The sequence below is a fragment of the Cebus imitator genome, unplaced genomic scaffold (assembly GCF_001604975.1).
Source record: "Cebus imitator isolate Cc_AM_T3 unplaced genomic scaffold, Cebus_imitator-1.0 Scaffold222, whole genome shotgun sequence".
NCBI lineage: Eukaryota > Metazoa > Chordata > Mammalia > Primates > Cebidae > Cebus > Cebus imitator.
The window spans coordinates 610,055-636,008 of record NW_016107537.1 but is presented as its reverse complement, the minus strand read 5'-3'; the positions used below and the strand labels follow the sequence as shown (position 1 = coordinate 636,008).

At 47.4% G+C, this 25,954-nt stretch overlaps 1 protein-coding gene across 6 annotated transcripts in view; it reads right to left on the bottom strand.

Annotated features, from left to right (window-relative positions):
* Positions 1 to 24,677, bottom strand: part of PAX8 (paired box 8) — a 58,787-nt gene extending 34,110 nt beyond the window's left edge. For 5 of the 6 annotated variants that reach the window (XM_017549791.2, XM_037727185.1, XM_017549795.2 and 2 more), the window contains exons 1-2: positions 24,558 to 24,677; positions 24,097 to 24,196 (exon numbers count right to left, since the gene is read on the bottom strand). In XM_017549791.2, coding sequence (XP_017405280.1) covers positions 24,097 to 24,121 — 25 coding nt within the window. In that variant the 5' untranslated portion in view covers positions 24,122 to 24,196; positions 24,558 to 24,677. Of the gene's footprint in view, positions 1 to 24,096; positions 24,294 to 24,557 lie in introns of all 6 variants that reach the window. The other variant, XM_017549793.2, reaches the window with a different exon arrangement.
* Between the last annotated feature and the right edge of the window lie 1,277 nt (positions 24,678 to 25,954).

The window sequence follows — 25,954 nt, the reverse complement described above, 5'->3', positions numbered from 1 at the left end:
TTTCTCCAAAAGTAGTCAATTTGCAGCCCATTCCTCCCTTCACATTCAGTGCTCAGCCCGCCCTGTGCCTCCTGCTTAGCATGTGCTTAGTGATGAGTGGCCGCGGATGGATGGTGAGTGGGTGGAGGGTGCCATGTGCTCCCTCTCGAAGAGGTTTTTGTGACAATGCCATCTCCTAATTCCTTATACCTTCAGTCTAGGCTTTTTGTTTTGCTTTAATGGGGTTCTCTTCCCTCATTTGCTCTGTGACATCTGTTTTTTCCCTTCAGGCTTCTCTCAGTTCTCAGTGATGCTCTCCCTCTTCACAGCCATCTTTGGTGATCCCACACACCCTCATTATCATACCTAGTACCCATCTCCTGATGGCATCATGGGCATCCCCAACTTTACGTGGGTAACCCCAGTCAGGTTACGTGGGTAACCCTAGTCAGGTCTTCCCACCAACTTTGGTTTTCAGTTTCTATTGGAGATCTCCTCTTAGGTGATAAGGAGGCTCCTCTTCTAGTGTTGTCTTGGTTGGTAACACCACCAGCTGCCATGCAAGCTCAGGGCATGCCCCTTCTACTCAGCATCATGCCACCTGCCACCACACTCTCTGCGCTGCACCATCATCGGTCTTCTGCATGACCTTGGAAGTAGCAGTGTGTCCCCAGCCTTGGGTTGCCTGCAAATGCTGTTCCCTCCTCCTGGAGCTCTTGTCTCCCCCTCTATCTAGTTAACTACTGCTCATCCTCTATGTGTCGGCACCGAGTCTCTTCCTCAGTGGCTTTGCTTTATCCTACAGAGTAGGTTCAAGCCTCTGTTTGGGTGTTCTCATACATGCTTTACCTTTCTTGAAAGGCAGCAATCAAATGCAGCATCAAATATAACTGCTATTTGGAATCTGGTTGAAAATCAGAGAAAGAAAAAGTCTCATCGCCGAGGGAGGAATTTCAGGGGTACTGCTGAGGTATCTTAGATAAATTTAATTGCATCTGTAGGTCCAAATTTTAATTTTACATTTTTTGCATGTATATATATATATATATATATATATATATATATATATGAATAATGACTGTCTTCTCTCACCAGATTGAAAGCTCCATCGGGGCAAGACTTCCTCCATTTTGATTTTTATTAAATTATATTAGGTGTTCACATGAATTAACTAGTAGGCTTTATCGTTTTCCATGCGTCTATATGGAATACCCCCAAGGCAACTTTTTACCTCCTAAATATTTACCTAACCAATACCTTCCTATCTGTCCCCAGCATTCAAACATCCATTCATTCATTTATCCATTCAACATACAGTTTATATGCCTACTGTGTAGCAAGCAAGCATTTTAATAGGACTGTTTATACAGAATTGATTTCTACCTTTATGGAGCTTCCAGTCTAGGGATAGGTGAGCTGAAGATGGGTATATATTTAAAAAGTAAGTGCACAAATAAATGTATAATTACTACTTGGGGTAAGTGCTAAGAAGAACACAAAGGATGCCATGATAAAAAAATAATGGGGTGGGGGTGCTAAATGACATGAGTGGAAGGTGAGTAGGAGTTAACTACTCACTTGGACTCATTGGTCTCCACATCCAACCTTGCTCAAGTGACCCTTTGCTACCCAGCTAGGGAGCAACACATCTAAACCCTAGTCTGGCCACATCACTCTCATATTTAAGAATTCTTGCAAGGCATGACATCATTTTCTTCATGGCAAAGTCCAAGCTACTAAATCTTGCAGATGATGCCCACCATTGTCTTCTGCGATGACTTACTGTTCTTGACCCTGACCCTGACTTAGTGTTCAAGCCTCATTTCTTACCTGTCTAAGCCTTGAACCTGATGCTCTAACAACACAGAATTGCTTGCTATTCTTTCACTGCATCTGAATCCTCTCCTGGGTCCTTGCTTTTGTCCTCCATGCCCGAAGTGCCTTTCCTCACATTCTCCTGATTGATTTCTACTCATGCCCAGGGAGTCAGTTCAGGAAGCTCCCTCCTATAGGAAGTCTTCCCTGGCTTTCCCTGCCTGTTCTCTTTGGTCCTTTCTTTTAAATAAGCTATGCCAAAATCTCATTTAGAGGAATATAAGTATCTGTTTACTGACTGTGTCCTTCTGCATAGATTGTTTGCCCCTTAGAGGATGACACAGTTTCTTTATCGCTGAAGCCCTAATATCTAGTGTAATGCTTGGTGCACAGCTGGTACCTAATAAATGATGACTGAGTTAGTTATTGAAAGTGAAGAAGAAAGGAAAGAAGGGAGGGAGGGAAGAAAGGAAGGAAGGGAGGAAGGAAGGAAGGAAGAACGGAAGGAAGGAAGGAAGGAAGGAAGGAAGGAAATAAGGAAGGAAGGGAAAAGAGAGGGATGGAGGGAGAGAGGGATAGAGGGAGGGAGGAAGGGAAAGAGAGAGGCAGATCCACAACAAGTTTAGTGAAACCCACACTTTCTTTACCTTAAACAGAATTCTGTTTTCCACAGACACACACTCATAGAAATGAGTTATTTAAAGAGGACGGTCTAGATTTCACAGTCCAAAAAAAAAAAAAAAAAAAAAAGAGGTTTGCCTGGCTTCTGAAGGAGTCAGAATATGAATGTAGAGGTCTTCCTGTTGGCTTGTATATCAGACCTTCAACGTTAACATTAACTGTGTGAGCACTTGCCAAGTTCACACTGTTATGAGCAGCTTTATGGTTGAATGTGGCAGTGTGTTCTGCAGGAATCCTCTGTGAAATTAGTGCTGCTCCTGCCATTTTACACCACTAAGGAAACTGTCACTGACTCTAGTCTTCGGATTCTGAGCCAAGAAGCCTTTTTCTTCTAACCTTGGCCATAGAGACTCTATGGAGGATGATGGGAGGTGATCTACACAGACCCCTCCCTCACTGGGTTAATAGCTCTGTTGGGAAGATTTCAACATGCATCAAGGGAAAAAAACATGAAAGACACCTCACGTTAGGGAGGCAGAGGGTTAGCAGCAAATGTTACCCCTCCTGAGAGCTCAGGCATCCTAGACTCAGAGATCCCATGAGAAGTTTCTGATTCAGGACTGTGTGGGAAGTGCTGCCTGTATATGCCTGCCAGGGCTCAGTCAGTTAAAAAAAAAAATAGTCTCCAATTCTCATTGCCAAGGAGCTCAGTACTGTGTTCAAGGCCAAGGACATGATCAATCCAGTCTTAGAATCTGGCTTCCTCAGATGCCTTCTGGTATCAGCCAGGGCTTGGTGAGAGGACAGAAATCTTCCTAATATTTCAACAGAGGGGCTTTAATATAGGGAATTGTTGTCCTGGTGTTGGAGGGCTGTAAGAGCAGAAAGAAGCATTGAAAATAGCCCAGAGAGAGTGGCTACAGGAAGCCGCCACTGCCCCGGGGCTGGAGGAAGCAAAGGGAAAAAACGGGAGTTATCAGAACCTAAATGCTTAGAGGAAGGGTCTATGGAGCTGGGCCTTGGGTCTCTGAAGGGCTGGCACATCCCAGCTGTTGCTGGGAGGCATGTGAGGCTGGCTCTGGGAAAGCTGAGAGCTGGAATCTGATTCAACTACTGCTGCTGAGGTGTTGGCTGGCAAGAACTGCGCACAACAAGAGGAAAATCCTTCTACTATCCTTTAAACTTCTACTACTTGCCAGATGGCCCATTTATTATTCCCTCATAGACACCCAAACGGAGAGGTAGCTTTCAAATCTGTCCTCTTGCCCTGATGAGTGCGTGAGGTTCATATATTCATTTATTTCCATTCCTGGAAGCTGTATGGAGGAGAGAGTCAGACATCCCTGCTTCAACTCTGACTAACTTATGACTTTGGTATGAATGTCAGTCACCTCTTTCTGCCTTTCCTTCTAGATGTGCCAAGTGATCTAAATAACAAGGTGCTTGTGTAGCAACTGACAAAGGACCTGGGCTTCAGTAGACCCTCCACAAATGTTAGCCATTACTGTCATCACCAAGACCCATCATTTCCATACCAGGCTCTGCTCCAGGTTCTGAGGACATAAGGGGATGAAGACAGATGGGTCTCTGCCCCCTTGGAGGTTATGGTTTTTTGGGAAGATTCCCTTTGTAACAGCTTTAAGTTAATTAACTTATTTCTTGGCAAATAGCAAAGCTCCCCCACTCCTATCTGCCCCTTTTCTTACCTGGATTGATTTCTCTTCTCACTATTCCAAAATCTTTAGTAATGAGAAAGGGCAGGGTTCTGGGATGCTCAGAGGGACAGGAAATAATCCTAGCTCCTTCTTTCCCTTTCTGGTGCCCATGACTAGGAAATCACTGATTAACTCCTGGCTTGTTCTTGTTGTGTTCTGGTCTTTGGGGCTCTGTTTCCCTCGTTGGGTGTCCATGCTCTTTAATGCAGCCCAGGAGGACCCTAAGATGTGAGGCCATGAGGACCAACTCTAGCTCCTTGTTGACTACACTCTGATGCTCAGGCAGATATAAGAGTGTCTCCCAGTAGAATATGAAATTTGGCTTCCTTGGATGCCTCTGCCTTACTTAGATCAGCCAGAGGGTGGCTGTGGTGGGAGAGCTTAGCACTATTCTTTCATCCCCAGCAGGGAGAGGGAGCTGGGGAGGGACAGGGGAGGGAGACAGAGGATGGATAAAGAGGTCTCCTGTGAATTAGACTCTATCTGGGAGAGAATCAAACTTCGCTGGTATTTCACCAACGTTGGACCTAAAAGAAGAGGAAGGAGGGGAAGAAGGAGGGAGGAAGGGCTATCTTTAGTACCTAGTCCCTCTTCCCCATTAGTCAATGCCTAAGAATAATAATTATGGACAGTATTATGGGAGGTGCTTATTTTTGAGCCAAGTTGAACATTTTAAATGCATCTTTTAAATTAATTCTTAGAACAACCCTTTGAAGTATGAAGTACATTATTCCCATTTTACAGATGAGAAGATGAGGAGCAGAGACGGCGTGTAACATGTTCAAGTCTCCACCCTTACAAAGTGGCCTGGCAGAGATTCAAGCTGAGAGCTCTTAGATGCCACAATGAATGCTCCGCACTGCTTACTTTTGTCCACCCATCTCCAGTGCTACCTCTGGAAGTAGCACTATATTCTAGAAATAGCCAGACCCTTCCCTAAGAGCAAATATGTCTTTTCAACACCTACCAAGTATGGGTGCTTTCCAAAACTCACTTCCAAATCCTCTCCAGGTTTTCATTTTCTTGGGGCCTGATTTTTCCTTTTAAATTTTTCACCAGTCAGAGAGAGCACCAAATTCCTTTATTTCCCTCCCCTCTTGTGCAGTGGCTGGCTGCCCTCCACTCTCTTTGTTTACATCCATCGCTGCCTCCTTTCTTCCCACTCTTTCCGGCCCTGGGTTTGCATCCCTTCCCACAGTGTTTCCCAGTTACCTTGCTTGCTTTTATTTCCCTCCTGATTGCTGCCTCCCCAGTTCTTACCAGCTCTCTGCCCCAGTGCTTTCCTGTCAAAGATGGCAGACTCCTCCAATGCCACCGCTCCCCTACCCATCCGCCCAGAGTCTTCCCTTCTCTCTTCCTCCCCGCCGGCTCCTTTGGCCATCCCCCTTCCCTGCATAATCTTTATTGCTTGCATGACTGCTCAGGTTCTTTATCCCATCTTCCCCTCAAAGGCATTCGCAGCTCTGCTGTTATTCTTGTATTAGCATTGAACCCATTAAAGCTAATTTGTTTGCCCTAATCTCCATTTATTTTTCCCTAGTTGATATTAGATTTCTCTTTCTATTGCTCCAGCATGATTTTCTCTTTGTCTTCCTAATGGTCTACCCCCCTCTCTCTTCCTCTATTAATCTGGTTGGCTTCACTGTGTGGTTTCAAGGCCTTTCTCCGCCTCCCCCAGCCCTTAGATTAACCCTGTCACCTCCCTCCCAGGAAGGGCTTCAGTGTGTGGATTTCTAGGGATGGAGCTGCTTCAAATGTCAATAGGCCTCTAAGCTCCCTAAGAAAAGTACTGCTTGACATGAGGCCCTGCCTTTTCCTGGAGCCAGGCTGGAGGCCTTGGGAGCACAGGGGCCAGAGAGCTTGAGGCGAGTGGGACACACATGGGCTGCTCTGAGCCTGAAGGTCACCAAGTCCAGGGGTTCCCTGGGTAGGGCCGCGTTTGGTGCTGTCTCAGAGATTTCTGGAGGTTTCTTCAAGCTGTCATAGATCCTATAAATTATATTAGCAATATAAGATATATAAAGTAACAGCCGGTGGGCCACTTTCTCCCTCTGAAATCAGGCATTATTTCCCAAGCAAGGGACTCACCTCCTTTTTTTCCTACAGGAGTGACACTCCCCTCTGTGGATATGGCTTTGGGTATGGCTAATCCACACCCTGCACTCTGGCCTTCAGAAGCCCAGGGAGAGAAGCCTCCCAGGAGCAACATTCCAGAACCTTCTCTATACTCCCAGCAACCTCCCCATCCCCTGTCCTCTCTCTGAATCTCATTGTCAAGTTATTTCCCCAGATGCCCAGATCCTTGAGGGCAGGTGCAGCTTTTTTCTCGCCGTGCAGACGTGCTTTGCAGGGGCGAGAGCAGTGCTTTTGTCCTCTCAGCTGCACACTGGAATCACCTGGAGAGTCCACAAACTTCCCACCTCAGGTCAGCTCAGTCAGAATCTTTTGGCATAGCATCCCTGAATATGTAGTTTAAAAAATCTCCTCTGTTGATAGCCTAGAGTTGATATCCACTCTATGGATGTCAGCAAACACGTATTGAAAGCATTAATTAATTGATCAAACATGAACTTCTAGTCAGGAGCTGCAAATGGAGCTTGCCAGTGCTCCCTGCATGTTTCCTAGAGGTCATGCTTCCCAGATCTTTCCCACTGAGCTTCCTAGACACTTGAAGATTTCTGGCATCACACACCGGGGCTGTGGAAGGACCCTCAGGGCTGCAGAAGGAAGGTCCAGGGTCTCTGCATTCAGGGAGGAAAGCAGGCACAGGCAAGGCAGGTATGGATGGCAGCACCTGCTGAACATGCATTTAGATGCTCAGCGACTATGCAAGTCACTGTGCTACACCCTCAGCTCCCCCTGAGGTCAGAGGCCTGTGGCTAGTAATGCCTTTTTTTAAATGGGTTGATATTAAAGCAATTTTCAGTACATTAGATTTCAATTCAGTGAGCACCCACTCTGTGTCTAATAATATTCCAGGCTGTATGTATGTGGGGAGTTGGTTTCTGAGCAGAAGACAGTCCTTGCCCTTGAGAAACTTACAAGTTAATAGTCCCTGACATGTTATAGAGCCTTAAAGTTTTTCAACTCATTGGCATGCACTATCTCTTTCAATTCTGTCAAGTAGCTCTGTGGAATATCTGTGGAGGTGTGCATATGGGTGTCTTGTGAATGTGTGTGTGAGTGTGTGTGTGCATATGTGGGTATGTGTGTGTGTGGTGGGGATGGGATGGATAGTAAATGACATAAAGTACTGGTAGATTCTACAGCTCGAAGTTATAATGCTATAAATGTGAGTTTAGTAGGCACTGATTTGAAAATCACCCAGAAATGGGTAAGGAGGGAAATAGAGAGGGGGTGAGAAGAACCCTGCTGAGGGCAGAACACCATGAGAGTGGCATGAGTGGGGGGGAGTGGGGAGGAGGGGGAGCTGTAGCTGGGATGACTATAGAGACCAAGAGGCCAGAGGAATAAGGGAATCTTGAATATAATGAAGTCACATAAAGACGCCTCCCTCACCCAGAAACTTGAACTAAATGAGTTCTGAAGCTTCCTTCCAACGCCAGGATTCTTTTCTTCTGAGATCTTAACTAAGATACAACCTGATGGGCTTGATTTGCTCATGGAGGAAGGATTTGTAAAGGGTGGGCTTTATCCTGAATTAGGGCACGATTAGAGAAAGTAAGGGAGAGAGAGAGAGAGTATGTGTGCGTGTGTGTGCGTGTGTGTGTGTGTGACTGTTTATCTGTGTGTGTGCGTGTGCTGTGTATGTGTGTGTCTGTGTGTGTGAGTTGCAGAGTCCTCAGGGTGGGGGCCAGGAGGAGGGCCTGGCCATCCTGGGGATCATAACAGGTAAGAGCAAATGAAGAGGACCTGCCTTTTTGAGCAGCACACAGGAGCAAAATCTTTGACAAAACTGTGCATCTGTTGTTTTCACACCTGCCGACAGCAGGCACCATGGCGAAGGAGATTATCCACTCTAAAGGCTGTCCTCACCGCTGCAGAAGAGAAGGGGAAGAGGCAGAGGCCAACAGACATGGCCTGCAGGCTGCAGTTTCAGGAGAGGAAACAGGGGGTGCCGAGAATTAGGAGGCCTAGGTTCTGCCCACTCTGTGACGATGTCAGTCTGTGCCTCAGTTTCTTCATCTGGCCTGACAGAAGCAGATGATACTTCCAGTCCTAATGTCTGCAACTCTGGGACTGCTCTTGGCCAGAGAACAGAGGCCAGAAACCCCCAGAAGCTGATACAGAGAGAGCTCTAGAGGGAGACATTGAGTAACCTTCCTATGTGACAAAACAGGAGAGGTGACTGAGGCTGCTGTGAGATAAGGGAAGGTGGCACAGGGTGGGCCCTATGACTGTGGTGACTCGCATGGTGGCAAAATGGGTTGCTGCAGCTCAGACTATGCAGGTGGATGTGCATGGTGTTTATAGAGTGGCAGAGTTGCAGGGCACTCCTCTGAGAGGATCCCTGACTGGGAAGGAGAGGTGACCTGTCTAATGTCACAGACTCACCTCGTGGCAGAACCAAGAAAGAACCTCAGCATTCTGACCTAAGTCCCTGTCTAAGCCCTTTGGGAGCTTATTGCCTTCTTGGCTGGGGCCATGTTGGCAGAGAGTGGAGGAAGAAAGTGGTGAGGTTTGCAGAACATGTTCTGAAGCAGGGCATGCCCTGCAAGATTTTTTTGTTTGTTTGTTTGTTTTGTTTTTTTGAGACAGAGTTTTGCTCTTTCACCCAGGCAGGAGTGAAGTGGCACAATCTCAGCTCACTGCAACCTTCACCCCTGGGTTCAAGCAATTCTCCTGCCTCAGCCTCCCGAGCAGCTGGGATTGTAGGCACCTGCCACCATGACTGGCTAATTTTTGCATTTTTAGTAGAGACAGGGTTTTGTCATGTTGGTCAGGCTGGTCTCAAACTCCTGACTTCAGGTGATCCACCTGTCTTAACCTCCCAAAGTGTTAGCGTGAGCCACAGAGCCCGTCTGATTTTAGGTTCTTGAATCAGCTTGTTTGCTTGTCATTTTTGCTTCCTTATTTATTTTTATTTTTATTTTTTGTAGAGATGGGATCTTGCTATGATGCCCAGGCTGGTCCTGAACTCCTGGGCTCAAACAATCTTCCGGCCTCCAAAGTGCTGGGATTACAGGTGTAAGCCACTGTGCGTGGCCTTTTCTAAGTGTTGAACCTGGACTTAAGGCTCTCTGGGGGATTCTGGCTTGGGAGGGGGAGTCCGCTTCTCTTTTGGAGCAACAGGAAAGGCTCTGGAGGATGGATGCCACCTTCCCCTTCTCTTTCTGTCAGCCCCAAATCAGAGCTTCTGCAGCTGGTATTGCTCAGACCCAAAGCAGCTGAGGGTCAGGTCAGGGCTGTGTGGGGACTGAAACGGACTAAGCACATGCAATACTCAGGTGTTATGAATAGACCCCTCCCCTGCCTCTACCCACCACTCTAGTACCTTGGAAACAGTCTTTGCAGATGATCTAGTTCAGGTGAGGTCATGAGGATGGGCCTAATCCAGTATGATCAAGTCCTTATGAAAAGGGGAGATTTGGATACAGAGATAAAGTGAGAAAGCTATGTGAATATCAGAGTCACGTTGCCTCAAGTCAAGGAATGCCAAAGACTTCTAGCAAACCACCAGGAGCTACAGAACAGATTCTCCTCCAGCCTCAGAAAAAACAACTCTTCTGACCCCTTAATTTGACACTTTTGGCCTCCAGAACTGTGAGACAATACATTTCTGTTATTAAGTCCTCTAGTTTGTAGTACTTTGTCACTGCAGCCCTAGCAAACCCCTGCACAGATCAATAGAGCTTTAGAGCTTTAGCCATGAACTGGACACAGCAGGCTTGGGCAGCCCCTGGAGGCCACTCTCCTAGGGTAACTGGCTGCCCCTCCAGTTCCCTCCAAATGACCCTTAAGTATAAGACAGGTTCAGTCAGTCAAGTAGAGAGTAAAATCCTTTCTAGCATCTAACCCTTTTTTGGTGCACATGTTTCTCTTGACATTACTGTCCTTGCTACCAAGTCATCATCATCTCCATTTGTGATCCTTCCATCATGTGGCATTTTTTTTTTAATGAAAGAACATTGGTGCATCAGCACAGCAAAGGCCCCACATGCCCTCCAATTACCAGGACTTGCAGGCTTCTCCTTCTTTCAATAACTTTCTGACCCTGGGTTCAGTCTAAATACTGGTTATGCACTTACCTAACATCCACAGGGCCCTTCCACAGTGCTGTCAGGTAAGTGATTCTTAAATTTAGTTCAACAAACACACGAGTCAGGTCCTGATTGCATCGGGGATGGGTTTTCACAACAATAACGTGAAGTAAGCGGGGCTAGTGCTTTGCGCATTTTATGCATAAAGATGCCATCTTGGAGGGTCAAATGGCCTGTGCACAGCCAGTTAGGGCAGACCTAAGGCTGCATCCAAATCTGATCTGCTTCTACCCACAATTGGATGGGAGATCTCTGGAGGAGGGGGCACAGTGCAAGGAGAAGGGCTGTGCTCCCTGCAGGCAGGCATGAGGGACTCCACATGGGAAAGACCACAGTGGGCGGTACATCAGTGTGTGTTTCCTTCCTTCCTTCCTTCCTTCCTTCCTTCCTTCCTTCCTTCCTTCCTTCCTTCCTTCCTTCCTTCCTTCCTTCCTTCCTTCCTTCCTTCCTCCTTCCATCCTCCCTCCCTCCCTCCCTCTCTTCCTCCCTCCCCCTACCCACCCTCCCTCCCTCCTTCCTTCCTTCCTTCCTTTTTGACAGAGTCTCGCTCTGTCTCCAGACTGGAGTGCAATGGTGAGATCTTGGCTCACTGCAACTTCTGCCTCTTGGGTTCAAGCGATTCTCCTGCATCAGCCTCCTGACTAGATGGGACTACAGGCGTGCGCTACCATGCCCAGTTAATTTTTATATTTTTAGTAGAGACGGAGGTTCACCATTTGGCCAGGATGGTCTCCATCGCTTGACCTCATGATCCACCCAGCCTTGGCCTCCCAAAGTGCTGGGATTACAGGCGTGAGCCACCATGCCCGGCTGATCAGTGTTTCTTAAGTGCTGATCACAAAAGAATCCCTGGGAGCTTATGAAGGTTACAGATTCCAGGGCTCCACATTTGCTAACAAAATCCCAGGAAGTTCTGACAGAGACTTGAGAAACACTTCTCTAAAGCCAAGAAAGGAGAAGAAAGAAAGGAAGTAAAGAAGGAGAGGAAAAAAGAAGAAAACAAAGATCCATTTAATGAATATTTGTGAAGCACCTCGTATATGTCTGCTATATGCTAGATATTGTTTGGAGTTTTATTCCCAGTCTGAAGGAGTTACAGGAATCTTGTAATCTTTTATCCCCACAGATGCTCTCACCCTAAATCTGACCAATCACCCTGCCAAGTTAACACCAAGCATCCACCAGGAAGGTCTCTTGTTGGTTCAGAATTACCCAGGCTTGCCAGTATTTGTTACTCCCAGCGGCCACTGCGGCTCAACCGGGCTATCTGGCCTTCAAGCATAGGCTTCTGTGCCTGCAAGATGCCCCTAGGACCAGGCAGGTATCCCAGTGGGGCAGCTCAGGCCTCAATGGCTATATCAGGTTCGCTAAAAGACTGCATTTCTTGTTTCCTCTGTTCCTTAGTTGCCAATTACTATAAAGAAAATAGAAAAGTAATTATAGCAATATCATGGGAAAGGATCAGGTGTGCTTCATGTTGGAAAAACTTCATATACAAGACTCAAATGTCCCAGTTGAGTCAACCAAGGAATCAATAACAAATGTTATTGAAGAATTAGGTGAAACCAGCAGCCCAGACATTTGTGGAGCCCTCAGTCTTGTGTAGGATTTTGTGTAAGGTGCTGGGGATAGAGAGAGATATGAAAGGGTTTTTGTTCTTGTCTAGCTCAGAGGCAGGATGTCACCGTAAGAAGCTTAGAGACATTTGTTGGAACAGGTACTGAGTGCCCAAGGATTGGAGCAGAGCAGGTGCAGTGGGAAGTCAGACAGGATGGTCACTAAAGATGGAAGATGTCTAAAAAGGTCCTGGGAAGGAGGTGGAGCTTGGCTGAGGCTTTGTCAAGGGGGTGGGAGTGGGAAGGGTGTTCCAGGCAGCTGCATTGAATGGGCAGAGACACAGAGGTGAGAATGTACATGGTGTATTTTGGAAACAATGACTAGCTGGCTGGAACATGGGTTTGCATAGGGAAATAGTGGGAAATAGGGCCACAGAGGTCGGAGAAAGTCTTCTCGGCTTGCACATCAGCAGTTTGCCTGAAAATGCTTGTTAATGATTGGATTAAAAGGAAGTGCAAGGAGAAATCTGATTATTTTGGAAAATCACCAGGCTAAGTTTGTCTGAAACAGAGCCAAGAGAGCAGAGAAATCAGAACATTTTGGTCAAGTGAATAATCTAGCTATCACAGATTATTGCCATGACTTTTCCACTTAACGAAAGCACAAAGCCTGAAGAAAACAGAGTCGGTAGATACGTGGTTGTGGCAAAAGAGCCAAGAAGGTTATGAAAACTGCCAACGACAGAAGCATGAGGTCAAGCCAGAGGAGGATGGAAGTTTCATGCACAAGTGAATAAAATACCCTAAAACATATACATCAAAAGTACAGTTTACTCAGATGTTCTGATGGCAGAATGGAATGAACACCATGGCTTAGCTGCTCTTGTCAAAGCCCCACCGTTTGGCTGAACCTGAGTGTGTTTCCATTGCTGTCTCCTTCACTCAGGGCTGACTTCTGGTGCCTGGAACCTGCACATGCTCCTGGGACTCCTCATCTCTGCTGGGGCTGGTTCTTCCTCTGATCCACCTTATGGAATCCCACCCTGACCTGGTCACATCTCAGCCTGCCTCCCTTACCCACTTGCTCAGCATTTTGTGTCTCTCTGGACTGAAGCCTTTGCTTTCTCTCTGTGATTGTGGTGAAAGTTCAGTTTGCTTTCTTCTCTCTAGGATGTCAACACGAAGGCAGAGGTATGGTCTCCTGAGTTCCATAACCCCAAAGCCTAACTCCCTGCCTGCCATGTTGAGGTGCTCAGTAGACACTGACTTAACTAAATTGAATAGTTGAGTAATAATGCTCTTTGAAATAATTTGGAGTTAGATCTTGAGGCTTGTATGGCCAAGGGATGCATGATTGGGTGAGGGCACATCATAAAACTTGAAGGCAACTGAGCATGCCAGCGGTTAGGGTGAGAAATCTGCATGGAGCACTCGAGGCACAGAGGCAGCAAAGCCCGAGTGCTGGGGAGTCAGAGCGGGAGCGTGAAAGGCACTGCCAACAACAGATGTTTTTAGGAGCTGGATCAAAACCCAGGATGATCTGGTCACAGGGTGTGCACTGAGCACATACTTGAGAAAGCAATGGGCCAGGAGGAGAGAAGAGAGGTTCACCATAGGACAGTGGGTGGCTGGGAATAGAAGCCCTCCCCATGGTGGACCAAGAAGTCTATATAGCTGAGAGCAAGACAAAAGAAATCACGATTTCTATGGGTAGCTGGGATGAAAACCTCAGGGGTGACAGGGTCTTTAAAGGAAATCTCAAGGAGGGCATCACATCCCAGGTGTGCTCCCAGGATGCTGAGTAAGAAGAGACCACCTTTTCTGTGCGTGTCTTTACTCTGCCACAAAGCACCTGGGCCCCTAAATGACAAACACACATGTGCTATACTGGTGCCAGGAAAGAAGGGTGTTTTGTTGGGAAAGTCAAGGTAAGAGGCGAGCCCAGGACTTGCCTCCTTTCTTTGAAGGAAGGCAGTGTAAATTCTCCATGCCGGGGATCCTTCTGATGGATCGAGGCACTCATCATTTCACAGAGTGGGAGCTGTAGCCACTACGTGCTTATCAGGCAAGTCCAGCCTCACATCGGCTATTCTGACACTTGTCAGCACATGGGGCACTGAGAAGGTCACAGCGTGCTGCAAAGCACACCACAAAACAGTGAGTTCAACTTCTTGAAAATCATGTGTTGCTAAAATCAGATCCTAGATCCTAAAAAAAAAAAATGAGGCAATGGCCATTGAACAGAAAAAATGTACATCTTAAACTCGAAGACAAGGACAAGTGTACCTTTTCCTACCACTGTTGTTTAGTTATATCGACAAGCACCTCTGCCCACCCTCTGGGGAAACACTTTGAGAATCACCGATTTATGGAAGTTTTATAAATATCGGTTGATCAAATGTACAAAATATGCATGATGATGCCATATTGTGTATAATGTGACTAATACAGTTCACGTGGTGCTGAAACAAGCTCAGTGTTGTGCATGTGACTATGTTTTGTGTTCACACTTCCCCTTTAGAGTGTAGTAGACAGAGCATGCCCGAACTGCCTGCAGTTGAGGGGGTCTCAGGCGCAGAGTTGCCCAGGAATTCTGAGCAAGGACAGAATGTCAGAGAGAATCTCCTGAGCTGAGAAGAGAGGCCTGCTCCTGCCAGCTGGCAGCCACCTGCCTTCAGTGCCTCATTCTTGGGGGACCTTGAGGCCAGGTCTTGAGTGGACAAGTCCTGCTGCTACTGCTGCTGCCCACTTGGTACCTCTGCTGGGAAGAGCCACTGTGAACCCCAGAGACCTGGTGCTGGCCTACCTAGATGCAGAGTTGTTCAAGGCTGGAGGGGGTTCACAGATGAGATTCTGTCACCACATTTTACCAATGAGGAAAAGCTCCCAAGGGTCAAAGAACTCAGGTCTTGTCATACCGTCAAAAAGCTGTAAGGCCTGGAGAGGGGAAAGTCTGCATACTATGAAGGCATGGAGCCTAGGCATTGGAAGTATCCAGCAAGCACTTTCATTTGGCAGAGCAGGCATGTCATCATGGCACTTGTATCTACAGCCCTGCCACATTTTGCCACGAACTATCCAGCAGCTCTGAGATGGAGCTCCAGTGTAGACTGTCATGGAGCCTGCCAGCTCTGGAACAATGAGGCACCAGACTCGAGAAAGCCAGATGGGGTTTAACTGTCAACAGCAACAACATAGTTGAGCTGGGGTGGCTGTTTCCCTACGAGTGGGTTTTCTGGTAAGGCAAACCTAAGTCTTATCTTGAACAGCTCCTGCCGACGGGGTTGTTAGTGTTCAGTCCTTTACCCACCACTGAGTTGTTTTGTCTGAGCATTCACCCGCCTGCATCTGTGGGTCTGCCTTCTTGAAAGGGAAGAGCAAGACTCCAGCTCCCTTCCCTGCAGAGATGACTTTTACCTTGCTCAGTGTTGGAGCAAAGGAGCAAAGCAGAGCTTAAGTCAGAGATTTGGTGCTCAGCTAATCACAGAGACTTTTAAATGTCAACCAGGGTTTGCTATCAGGCCAAAGCTGGATTATTATTACCCAAAGTAGAAAATTGTGAGACAGAGGTAGGTGAGGATGGAGGGAGAGAGAAGAGAGAAGAAGGCAGAGGATTTGTGGATTTAATTTTTAAGAAATAAATGTGTGGTTCAATGTCAATTACAAGCAAGTACTCAAGACAATCTTCCTGCTCCTGTCTTAGCCGCACAGACAGCATAACTGCAAACCCACTTGAGCTCATTTTTGCTCAAAGACCAATTCTATTAAACCCTTAGAATGTGCTGGATTTTAACACACAGTCCACAGATGGCCGGTTCTATCAAAAGCTGAGTATTTTCCCTACGAGTGGGTTTTCTGGTAAGGCAAACCTAAGTCTTCCTTTCCCATTTCGGGCTGTGGTAACAGCAGGCAACAGCCGCAGAGGTCATAGCCAGCACTTTCCCTGTGTCCCTTCATTTAATCCCAGTACTCCTAGGTGATAGATCTATTATTTTGTCCATGTGAAATGTGAAAAAGTATGTCTTAAATTTTAAATGGAACAGAGTACTGGGTTTCAAGTTACTGGTGGCTGTTTCACAGGAAATACTAAGACAATGAGACTTTGGGAATGTGTCCTGGAGACTCTGCTCTCTGGTGACTACTACATGGAGCACGAGAAAATGTCTTGAGTGGCGGCTGTGTGCCAGGCGAGGAGACAGGCTTTACTCACATTACTCCCCAGAATCCCTGCAGCATCCCCGTGTTTTATAAAGATGAGGGAGACAAGCCCAGAGAGACAACCGAGTTGACTAAGGGTCACCCAAAAACAGCAAAGGAGGCCCAGGGCAGGGGATTTTGCCCTGGCTTCATAGTGATTTCGAAAGTCTCTTACCCTCTCGACACCTCTCGGCCCCTGAGTTTATCCCAAGAATAATAGTTCTACTGTCCTCCTGGGGACGCCAAAGCATCAAAACTGCACCACACACCTAGGGCCTGGGTGTGTGCAAACAGTCGTACACACGGACGACAGCAGATTAAGCCATTTCTGCCTTAGGTGTGTCACCCAGCCAGCTCCTGGATCTTCCTGCTGTGCTGCCCTGACAGTGACAATATGTCCTAGTGGACTAATTAGCACTAACTACCCAGGTCACTCCAAGGCCATTTAAGAAAACAAATAAAAAAGACAAAACCCATGAGCCCTGTGGCTGAAGACAGAAGAAAAAAAAAGTTAAAAGCAGGTAGGAATGAAATATTGTTTTCTTTATCAATCTCTCCCTCTGCTTAAATCAAAAACAGGTTTTCATCTGAGAGCCCAGGAGCTAAACAGCTTTCTACATGAAAAAGTGAAAATATTAAAATAAAAGCACTTTCTTTTAAGCTGTTATAAAACTGAACCTCTGCAGAGGCTCCAAAAGAGAGATGCCTTGCTCTTAAGCCCCTGAATGAGAGGGATCCAGAGGAAGCAGCACAGGGGATGAACCTAAGCTTGGGGACATAACAACTGGCACCTTCAGAGCCCACCACTCCTAGCTATGCTGTCTATGGATGGTGTCCCCAGTACTGGCCCCTCAGAGCGTGAGAAAGCCTCCCTAGCAACTCGGAAGCCATTTCCATCACATCCAGGATGAACCTAGGCAGGGATACTGAGTGTGCATTGGAGATGCCAAACTAGGGAAATCAGTTCCCCAGGGGCCTTCAACTTGGGGTGCCTGAGGGTAGCTGCTTTTTTCCGGGGCAGAGGGAGACACAGCAGCCTTGGGGGGATAAGTGTGAAGGTAAGGCCACCTTCCCTCTGCCTTTCCAAGTGGCTGATCATCTCCTTCCTTCTCATAGCTACTTCTAGGAGGGCCATCCAGATGAACCACTTCTCCATTTCACTGATGGGAAGACTAAGAACTGTACTCAAAAGGGGAGTATTTTAATTAAGCTAGAAAGTGGGGAACACTGATGAGGAAAGCGAGCTGATTGGCTGAAGGCCCTGCCTGTCACTGCCAGCAGAGGCACTTGAGCTTCTTATCAAGGGTTCTGACGGGAGTTTCCTCTAGGATTGCAGGGATTCATCATCGAGTAGCAGAGTTCTGATGAGCCGGACTTTGGGTGGTTGGGGTAGGGAGCAGCGGAAAGGGGAATTGGAGTGATATCATCCTCTTTAAACATCAGTTTCTTCCCCTCTCTTCTATAAAAATGTCAGTAGCAATACCTGCCTGGCAGAGTTGTGAGAATTAAATGAGATAATGAATACTCCTGCTCTCAGCACCATACCACACCTGTGGCAGTCCTCAGAGAGGAGAATCACAGCTTCCATTCATTGAGGGCTCCGTATGTGCCAGGCGTCCTCAGCTCTTGTGCAGATGCAGACATTCTCTTTCTTTGGATGTAAATGTGGCATTGGCAGAGCAGGAAGAGCTGTGAGGCTGGCTGGGCTGAACCAGAGGGATTGCCTACGTCTTATACGGCATTCAGGACTCTGGAGGAGCCACAGAAAGAAACACAGAAACAGAACCCAAGTATCCTTGGGGAACTCTTAGACTTTCCTCCCCTTGATCTTGGACATGCCTCAGTAGAGATGCTGGTTTCTACCCAGACCCATTCCTCGGGAAGGAACCCCAGCCAAGCAAGGGAAAGCCCAGACTCAGTGATATGAATTACAGGTTTAAGACAGATGCCTTCCCATGAAGATTTTTCTGGCTGGTAGCCTATATAAGAGAAATTTGCTCATTGTATTTCTATTTGGCCAAGGGAAGGGTCTGGAGGGGCTTTCAGCAACCCAAACAGGCTTGTCAGCTCTAACCCTGGACCTAAGGAAATAGTTATAAACCCTCAAGATCTACTTAAAAGTGTCATGACTGTAGATAAACAAAGAAGAGTGGATGCCTTTTCCTACTCCACCTCACTGCAGAGACTTCATCCATCCCAGGGTCACTGACCACGGACTGGATGAACTGGGATTGGTCTGGGAGAATGGTATTCTCAGGAACCAGGAGACTCCTGGATTCTCTGTACTCCTTCTCCCCAAAAGGAATGTCTAGAACCCATGTTGGAAGTAGTCATTGCCTGCATTTCCTAGGCAGAATGTCTATTAGCTCCCTCCTCAGAAGAACCTGAGCTAAGGTGTTCCAGTCTGCATCCAGAAAGAATCCCTCCTGCAAAGAACTCTACAGCCTATAAGAGGAAATAATGTGAGGGCACATTCTCCTTTCTTAGAGGATGTTTTCAATCCTGAGTTCTATCTCTGAAGAGAATGAGGACCCAATGGGGGCTGGTGCCCCAGTTTTCCCCAAGTTTCAACTAAAACAAAAGCAAAACTAACCTGCAGTCTTGAAGGTGGGCTCCTTCATTCCCCTGCCCCACTTTTTAAAACATTTTTTTTCCTTAAAATGGTTTCTTTTATCTTTCGGCTTTTTGCATACTCAGAAATCAAAGAGCTCAAAGCTTCTCAGCTCAACTGAGAACTCAGCACTTCTTGGACTGACAAATAGAGCAGCTTTAAAATGCTTAGAAGTGAAGACAGACCGACTGTGGCGAGAGAAAGTAAACATATCCATGCACCAGTCAACCCTAGCAAGCTCCTTGCTGAGATTACAAACTGCAGTTCCTGCCTGAGCTGGTGAGGATGCTGGAGGAGTCTGGGGGACCAGAACCACAAAGCAGCCTCCTCTGCTTCAGCTAGTTGTGTCCCAGAGGAGGTGGGTCCCCAGAGAGTCTTCCTGGGGCCCGGTTTGGATGTACCTAAGCATAGCAGACTCTGCCAGTGTGTCCGTCATTCATTTCACATTTGGAAATGTACCAAGAGAAGCGGGAACGAGCTTCATTCTTTCTGATCTAGAGGAGACCCCTTTCCTTTGCATTCAAGCTCTCTGTGTACAGGTGAAACTTGCCAGTGAGAGACTTGGAATTTTTCACAAAATAGAAGGTGGTAACGACATAATTTAATATGAATATTTGAGGAACTTTATCTGTGGATAATATATACTTTAAACATCCCCCTCCCCAAGCCACACACACAAATTGTTTTTATGAGAACCAATTAATAAATGCTAATTCATTCAGGCATATCTTCACTAAATTACTGTTTCATTTAATTGCAGGGGAATTTTCCATTACTAAACTCTCCTTTGCTGATTTTTTTTTGCATTATTTATATATTCTTTCAATTTCACTAATAGCGAGGTTGGTATGTGATATTATCTGATGTTTGTACGTCTTAAATTTCTTTTTCATTTAAAATATTTCCTCATTCTTGCAGCTCCACATAATCTGGGAGAAACATCATTAAAAGCAGACAAGATTTTATACATAAATGATTGAAAAAGGCACTGGCTGAAATTAACCTGACAGGAACGCGTCTTGTGTGATTGTATTTTTCTCGTTCCAGGCATGCATGTGTGTGCATGTGTGTGTCTACTTTGGATTAACGTGGGAATGCTTTCCTATATCAGTAAGTCACAAGTCAATCTATTAAAAGATTGTGCATACAAAATAGAGATGAAGATCACAGGGGTTTTAATAATAAAATGAACACAAACAACACTCGAACTCTCTTTCTAAAACCCAGAGCACAATGTGCGTTTTCTTGCTTCCTTTTCTTGGACCCCAAATAGAGACTTTGACAACCAGATATCCAAAATCCTAATCAGCCAGCTCCCTAAAATTCTGTCTTTTACATGTAGAAAAATGGGGGTATCCCATGGTGGTTAGGGGTTGCTTAGAGACTGTGGTAGAGATTTGGTGTTGACAAAAATGTGTTTTGAAAGCAGGATTTTGATTTTCTTATATTGAATGGCAAAGGTTCCAAGCACCTGGCTCTCTTCATTTCTGAAATAAATGCTTTCAGATTTTATTATCTCTAGCTACCTTCTCCCTTTCTTTCCTCTCCGCCCCCATCGCCTCCTTTCAGTGTCTTTCTTTTTCTCTTTATTCTTTTGCCCTTTTCTCTCTCACAGCAAAATGTTCTGGAGGATGTGAATGATTAAACTGTTTACTCCAAGGTTTAGGTATGAAAAGGCATGTCACTGTAAGTAAAGTTTCACCTTTATACCCAACTCCATCAATAATTACAGAACAAGGATGACTATTAGTAAGTCTTTCTTACAATTTGCTCTTACAAAAATGATTTTATTTTTTCTGGGCATACCAAGTTCGACAGATTTTACTTTTCACCGAAAATTATTTACACAGCAGAGGAACCTGCTCCAAAATAAAGGTAGCATATAAGGGACCTGTGAGTATATCCACAGGAAAATGAATACCTATAAAATGTGTCTCAATAAATTAGAGATTTGAGTCCATAAATAGAACATTTTGACATATTATATTAGTAGATGCCCTCTAATTTGAACCAAAATGTCCCTTAATAATTAAAATTCCATGAGACTATTTTTTTTATTTTGTTTCCTTCACTTCCTTTGTCTTCTTCAACAAAATTAGGCAGAGTCTTTTTGGGGGTAGACTGATAAAATTAATTAACTTTCCTTCCACCCCCAAAAAGTTCCAAATAAATGCTTCCAATAGACATCAAAAAAGTGTCAATTAGAAATAATTACTTCTTATCAATCAGTGGGGCAATTAAAGTGACAAAGCTTAAAAAGATACTTATCTTAAAACTAATTTACAAGGTAGCTAAATTATCTCCTAATTAACTTGCATTGAGGAGGGTGGGGAGGATAGACCATCTTGAAACAAAGATGAATTGGTGAACCCCAATACCTCTTTATGTTCCTCAAAGCTGCTTCCCTCCCCTGAAATCTTATTTTCCACTCAGGCAGGAAAACTGGGAAGAAAACAGATCCTTTCCAAATGCATTTATTCCCCTTTCCTCAATTTTAAAACCAAGAGGAAAGAATAGGGCTTTACCTCTCAGATCAGAGAAGTAAGGGACATTTATTTTACTACTTGAATGAACTATTTTCAGTACCAGGGGGAGTGGGCTGCGACAAGTTATTTAAGGTAACTTTTAATGATAGCCTGCTTGCTTTTACAAAACTCTCTTCCTCGCTGGTACAGTATTGTTTTCAATTTAATATATATATGTGGCATTTATCATTTCTCCTGCATCTTTGAATTTTTTTAAAAATGTTTTTGCTTTAGAGAATTTCGTCCCAGATGCAACAAAAATAGCTATTTTAAGGAACGTTCAGCCCATCGCTGACCTGCGCATGTTAGAATGATTCGCGCTCAACATTCCTTCAGAATAAAGCTTTAGGAAAGACAATGTTAAGACTCTGCAAGACAAGACCAGCCAAAGACGAGGGGAGAGTGAACCCTGGAAGGCTGGGCGGCAGAGGCAGCGCAAGAAACTTTTCTTGAGCGTCTCGGGTTATTGGGAAGGGTGCGCTCGGCCCCGCTCCCGCGAAAAGCTGTGTGTCTGCCTGCCTCCCGGATTCTAGTCAAAGAAAACTTACAGGGGAGCTCCTTAAGCACTGCCGAACTCAGAAATGGAGGTGCCTGGGTAAAAGGGGGAAGCTGCTAAAACCTAAGAGAAAATGGACTTGTAAAAACAAGAGAGGTCCGCTTATGAATTTAACTTCAATTACAGACAACAGTGTTAGGTAAACGTATCGGAAAGACGGAGGGCCTCTCCTTGAGTTTTGCAGAAGGAGCATTCAGAAAAAGAAACAGGGAGCGCCTTCAACAGTCTGTGCTGTTATAGGCTATTTTCTAGTTTTATTAGCATTTAAATTAAACTAAAGAGGAAAGTCTTATCCTCTCTTCCTCTACGCTTTATTTGTTTATTTGTTTTGGAAAGTGGGTGGAAGAAGGCCCTCTGTCTTCTGAAAAGAAAAAAGGGGGAAAAATTACCTGGCAGGTCCAGGGGCAGAGGACTCCCTCCCCAAACCCAAGCGCGATTTGTACCCAAGCTAATGGGAAAGCGCGCATCTCATCATCTGGGACTGATACTGATTAAAGCTACAGTAAAAATAAATTGTGCCTTTTTTTTTTTCTGTCCCTACTTGATTCCCATTTATTGTAATGAGTGCTTCTAGAATGAAAATAAGTAGCTGGGGGAAAAAAATAAGTTGATCTGAGGGACGGGGATATCTTCTCATTTCTTGGACATGCAGTAAGGGTCCAGCCCAACCCAGTACATTCGAGTTCCGAGAGAACCCACTCCTCCTGCCACAGCCGGAAGGGTCGGGGAAGGTCAGGAGAAAAGACAGACCTCCAGAGCCGAGCGGAAGTGCCCCGGACCAGCCTGGCATGTGATCGGGCACCGGGCACCGTGTATTCGGCCTCGGGTATGGCCCTGGCGATGTCCGGTATTGTACCTCTGTTTGGCTAACGACTAAGGGGCTAAAACCTGGTCCTGACCTTAGAAAGTGGCCGAGGAGCGATAGTGGTTCCGGGACGCGGACCGTAAAGAGGCGCCAGGCAGCTCTGCTCGATCCCAGGGCTCCGCAAACCCAGCCGCGCCAGGGAAGGGCTACAAGGTCTCTACCCTGAGGCCCTTTGAAGGGTCCCCGCGCCTTCTGGAAGAAGCCGGGCGATTCTGGTCCAGCTCTCTGAGGGGAACAGGGGCAGGGAGGGAGCATCCTGCTGACTTTGTCTGCAGCTCTAGAGCGAACCCGGATGAGAAATCTTCCGGCCCCCCAGGGGGCTCCCGCTGCCCTACTAGTTGAACCTCGGCCCGGGGACTCGAGACTGCGCGGCAAAGCCCGAACCCGTGGTGCGCTCGGCTAAATAGAGATCTCAGCCGCTCTCCGCGCCCGATCCGACCCTCCTTATTATAACAAATGTCCCATTTGCCGAGCGAGACTTCATATTCGCGGAGAATTCATTCTGAAATATTGATTTCCTCTCACTTCGCCGGCCCAAATCGATAGCGATGCGCCCTGGCCCCATAAATCGCCTTCTCTGTGGCGGGCCAGGCTCCATCCATCACCGCGGGCCGCGCTGCGCCTCAGCCGCTGTCCGCACTCGCTGCGCGCGGGACGGCTGCACCCACCAGTCCCAACCCTGGGGTTCCCTTCCAGCAAAGACCCTACCCAGCCCTGGCCGTGAAGGGGGAAAGCAGGCATCGCGGCCTGGGAACTTGAGTGTTTTTGAAGGCCCTGCTCCCGGGCGCAGGTGGGGAGGGGGTTTCGACTCAACAAGCAGCTTAGTCGTCACCAGCCAGACGCCCTGCGCGCGGCTCCCCGCCTGCCCCGTGCCGGGCCAGGAGGATTCAGAGAGCACCTGAGTGTGCGGCGGGCTTCCGGGCCCCTGGCCACCGGCTCTATTCCCGTTGGCTTGAGAGATGCCAGGAGCTCACAGTCCAGCCAGGGGAGTCACTGGCGAAGACTGCGGGCACCCGAAGAAGAGGGGGCTTAGAGGTTGGGGACAGGGAAACGGCAAGTCCAGCACCACACCGGTGCATCCCAGGGACAGAACACGAAGAATGTCCACCCTAATGCGCCGTGCAAGACTGGGAATGGAGCTCAAAGGAAACCCCCTCCAACTCCACAGGGATCCCCTCACCGTTTCGTGTGGTCCCTCGAAACCAAGACCTGGAGAGGGCGGCTCAGCTGGCCGAGGGGAACCCCAGTGCCCGAGAACAGCGAGGCGGCTCCAGCCTAGAGCCAGGCCCCAGGCGCCCCCAGCTGGTCCCCACGCGGGTGGGTCTCGCGAATCCCGTGCATACGCTCCCAAGATCCAACGACCCGAGCGCACGCACGGACGCTCAGCGCTCAGCTGCGCGGGGGCTCGGGGGTCCTGACCACGCCGCGTTCTTACCAGATCTGATGGAGTTGTGAGGCATCGCCGGGGAGTCACTCGCAGCCCGCAGAGGGCTCGGGGCTTACTCACGCAGATCCCGGCCGCGCCTGCCGCTGCCCTGCACAAACCCAGGAGAGGGGTATGAGATGCGATGAGATTCAATGCCTGCATCCTCAGGCCCCCTCCCCAGGCCTTATCCTTTACATTTGCATCGCCTGCCAGGAGTAGGAGGATTTTTAGGCGAAGTAGGGCCAACCTCAGCCTGGCCTAGCTAAAGGGCTTCCCGGGAGGATCAAGGACTGGGGCGCGCTGAAGAAGCTCCAGATTCCAGCCTGCGTGCCCACTTCCTCTGCTGTCCCAGTCTTATCCCATTTAACTTGGAAGGGAAAAGACTGCCAGGCTTCCTGGGATCCTCTCCTTTCTTGCATCTCCCCGTCCTCCCTGCCAGCCAGCTTCCAGCTGATCCCTGGGCGACCTACCTGGCCGGCCGGCTGCAGGCCCTCACTGCCTGGGTCCGCCCGCGAGGGTGCCCTGGGCCCCGTGTCTCTCCTCCTTCTGAAGTTTGTTCCCATCCACCCGGCATCGCCGACCGGTTTTATTCCGCTGAGGCCCTGGGAGATGGGTCTGGCGAGGCTCGAAGGCCGCGGATTGGCTGGCTGGGTGCAGGGGGGTGCGGGAAGGGGAGGATTTTGCAAGGGGGACATGGCTGAGTGGACTGAGGAGTTAGAAACATTCGCTGGGAGCTTCTGTTTCCAGCGGAGGGAAGATGGAGGCAGCTGAGCCCTAACTCAGCAGGCCTGGAAATATTGGAGGAGTGGGGAACCAAGGCCTAGGAGTCTGAGGATAAGGCTCTCTGGGTCCTCCTGGGTCACTGACCATCAGAAGTGAGAGGCATGGTCTCTGCAGGGTGTCCTTCTAGCCCCATTCACCCCGGTTTGCTCACAGGGAAGCAGCCTTTTCTTTTGTAAAAGGAAGGAGGGAACTTTTGTTTTATGCCTGATTCTTAAGGTAGAGCCTGATTTCAGAGCTGTAGGTAAGCTGCTATCACCTTCTCACCAAGGCTGTGACCTTTTCCAGGGAAGAATCCTGGGCAGCACCTGAAGCCATTCTCTCTGGTCTACACAGATAGTGTCCACACTCTTGCATTGTTAAGCTAATCAAATTGTCATGTAACCCATTCCACAGCAACTCCTCCGTGTCTCTCTCCTCTGGAGCACACACACAGCCACCTGCCCTCTTTCTTGCTCCTTGAGGATTTTGAACTTGGAAGAAGAGTTCAGGGGAAGGACAGTGAGGGCCTAGACTTCACCTTTGCATGGAAAGGCCTTAGAAAGGAACAGAACTGAGCTGACCTCTGGCCTTGTCTGTAGGAATCAACAGCCTCAGCAATATGGGGACCTGGGTGTGGTCAAGAAGGGGTCTCACCAGTGGGAATGAGAAGACCTTAGTGATGGCAAAAGCTGCCTCCTCCTTCCTCATGGTTCTTCTCTCTGTTGGGGAGTACGGGTAAGATTGTGAGTGGGTATGAGTGAGCAAATGTCAGGGAACACCGGTAGGCCTGTGGGTCAAGGCCTGAATGCTTCCCCAGTCTTTCACCAGATCTCTGGACTCAGGATTACAGTCTAGAAGATAGCTATGCCTTTTTCAGAGAAGGTTCTGCAGTCCTGGTGGGGTTGTTCTGGGACAGGAGGTTAAGGAGCCAGAGGGAAGGGGGCAAGGAAGGGCCAGGGGAAACTGGGACATTCAGGGGATTGGATGTGTATGTGTATACGCACATGTGTAAGCATGTATGAAAACACAGGAACTATATTTCTGAATTGAAAAAAGAAACTTTTGTCTTCCATGTCAATTCACTGCCTCCTTCCACAAGTATTTC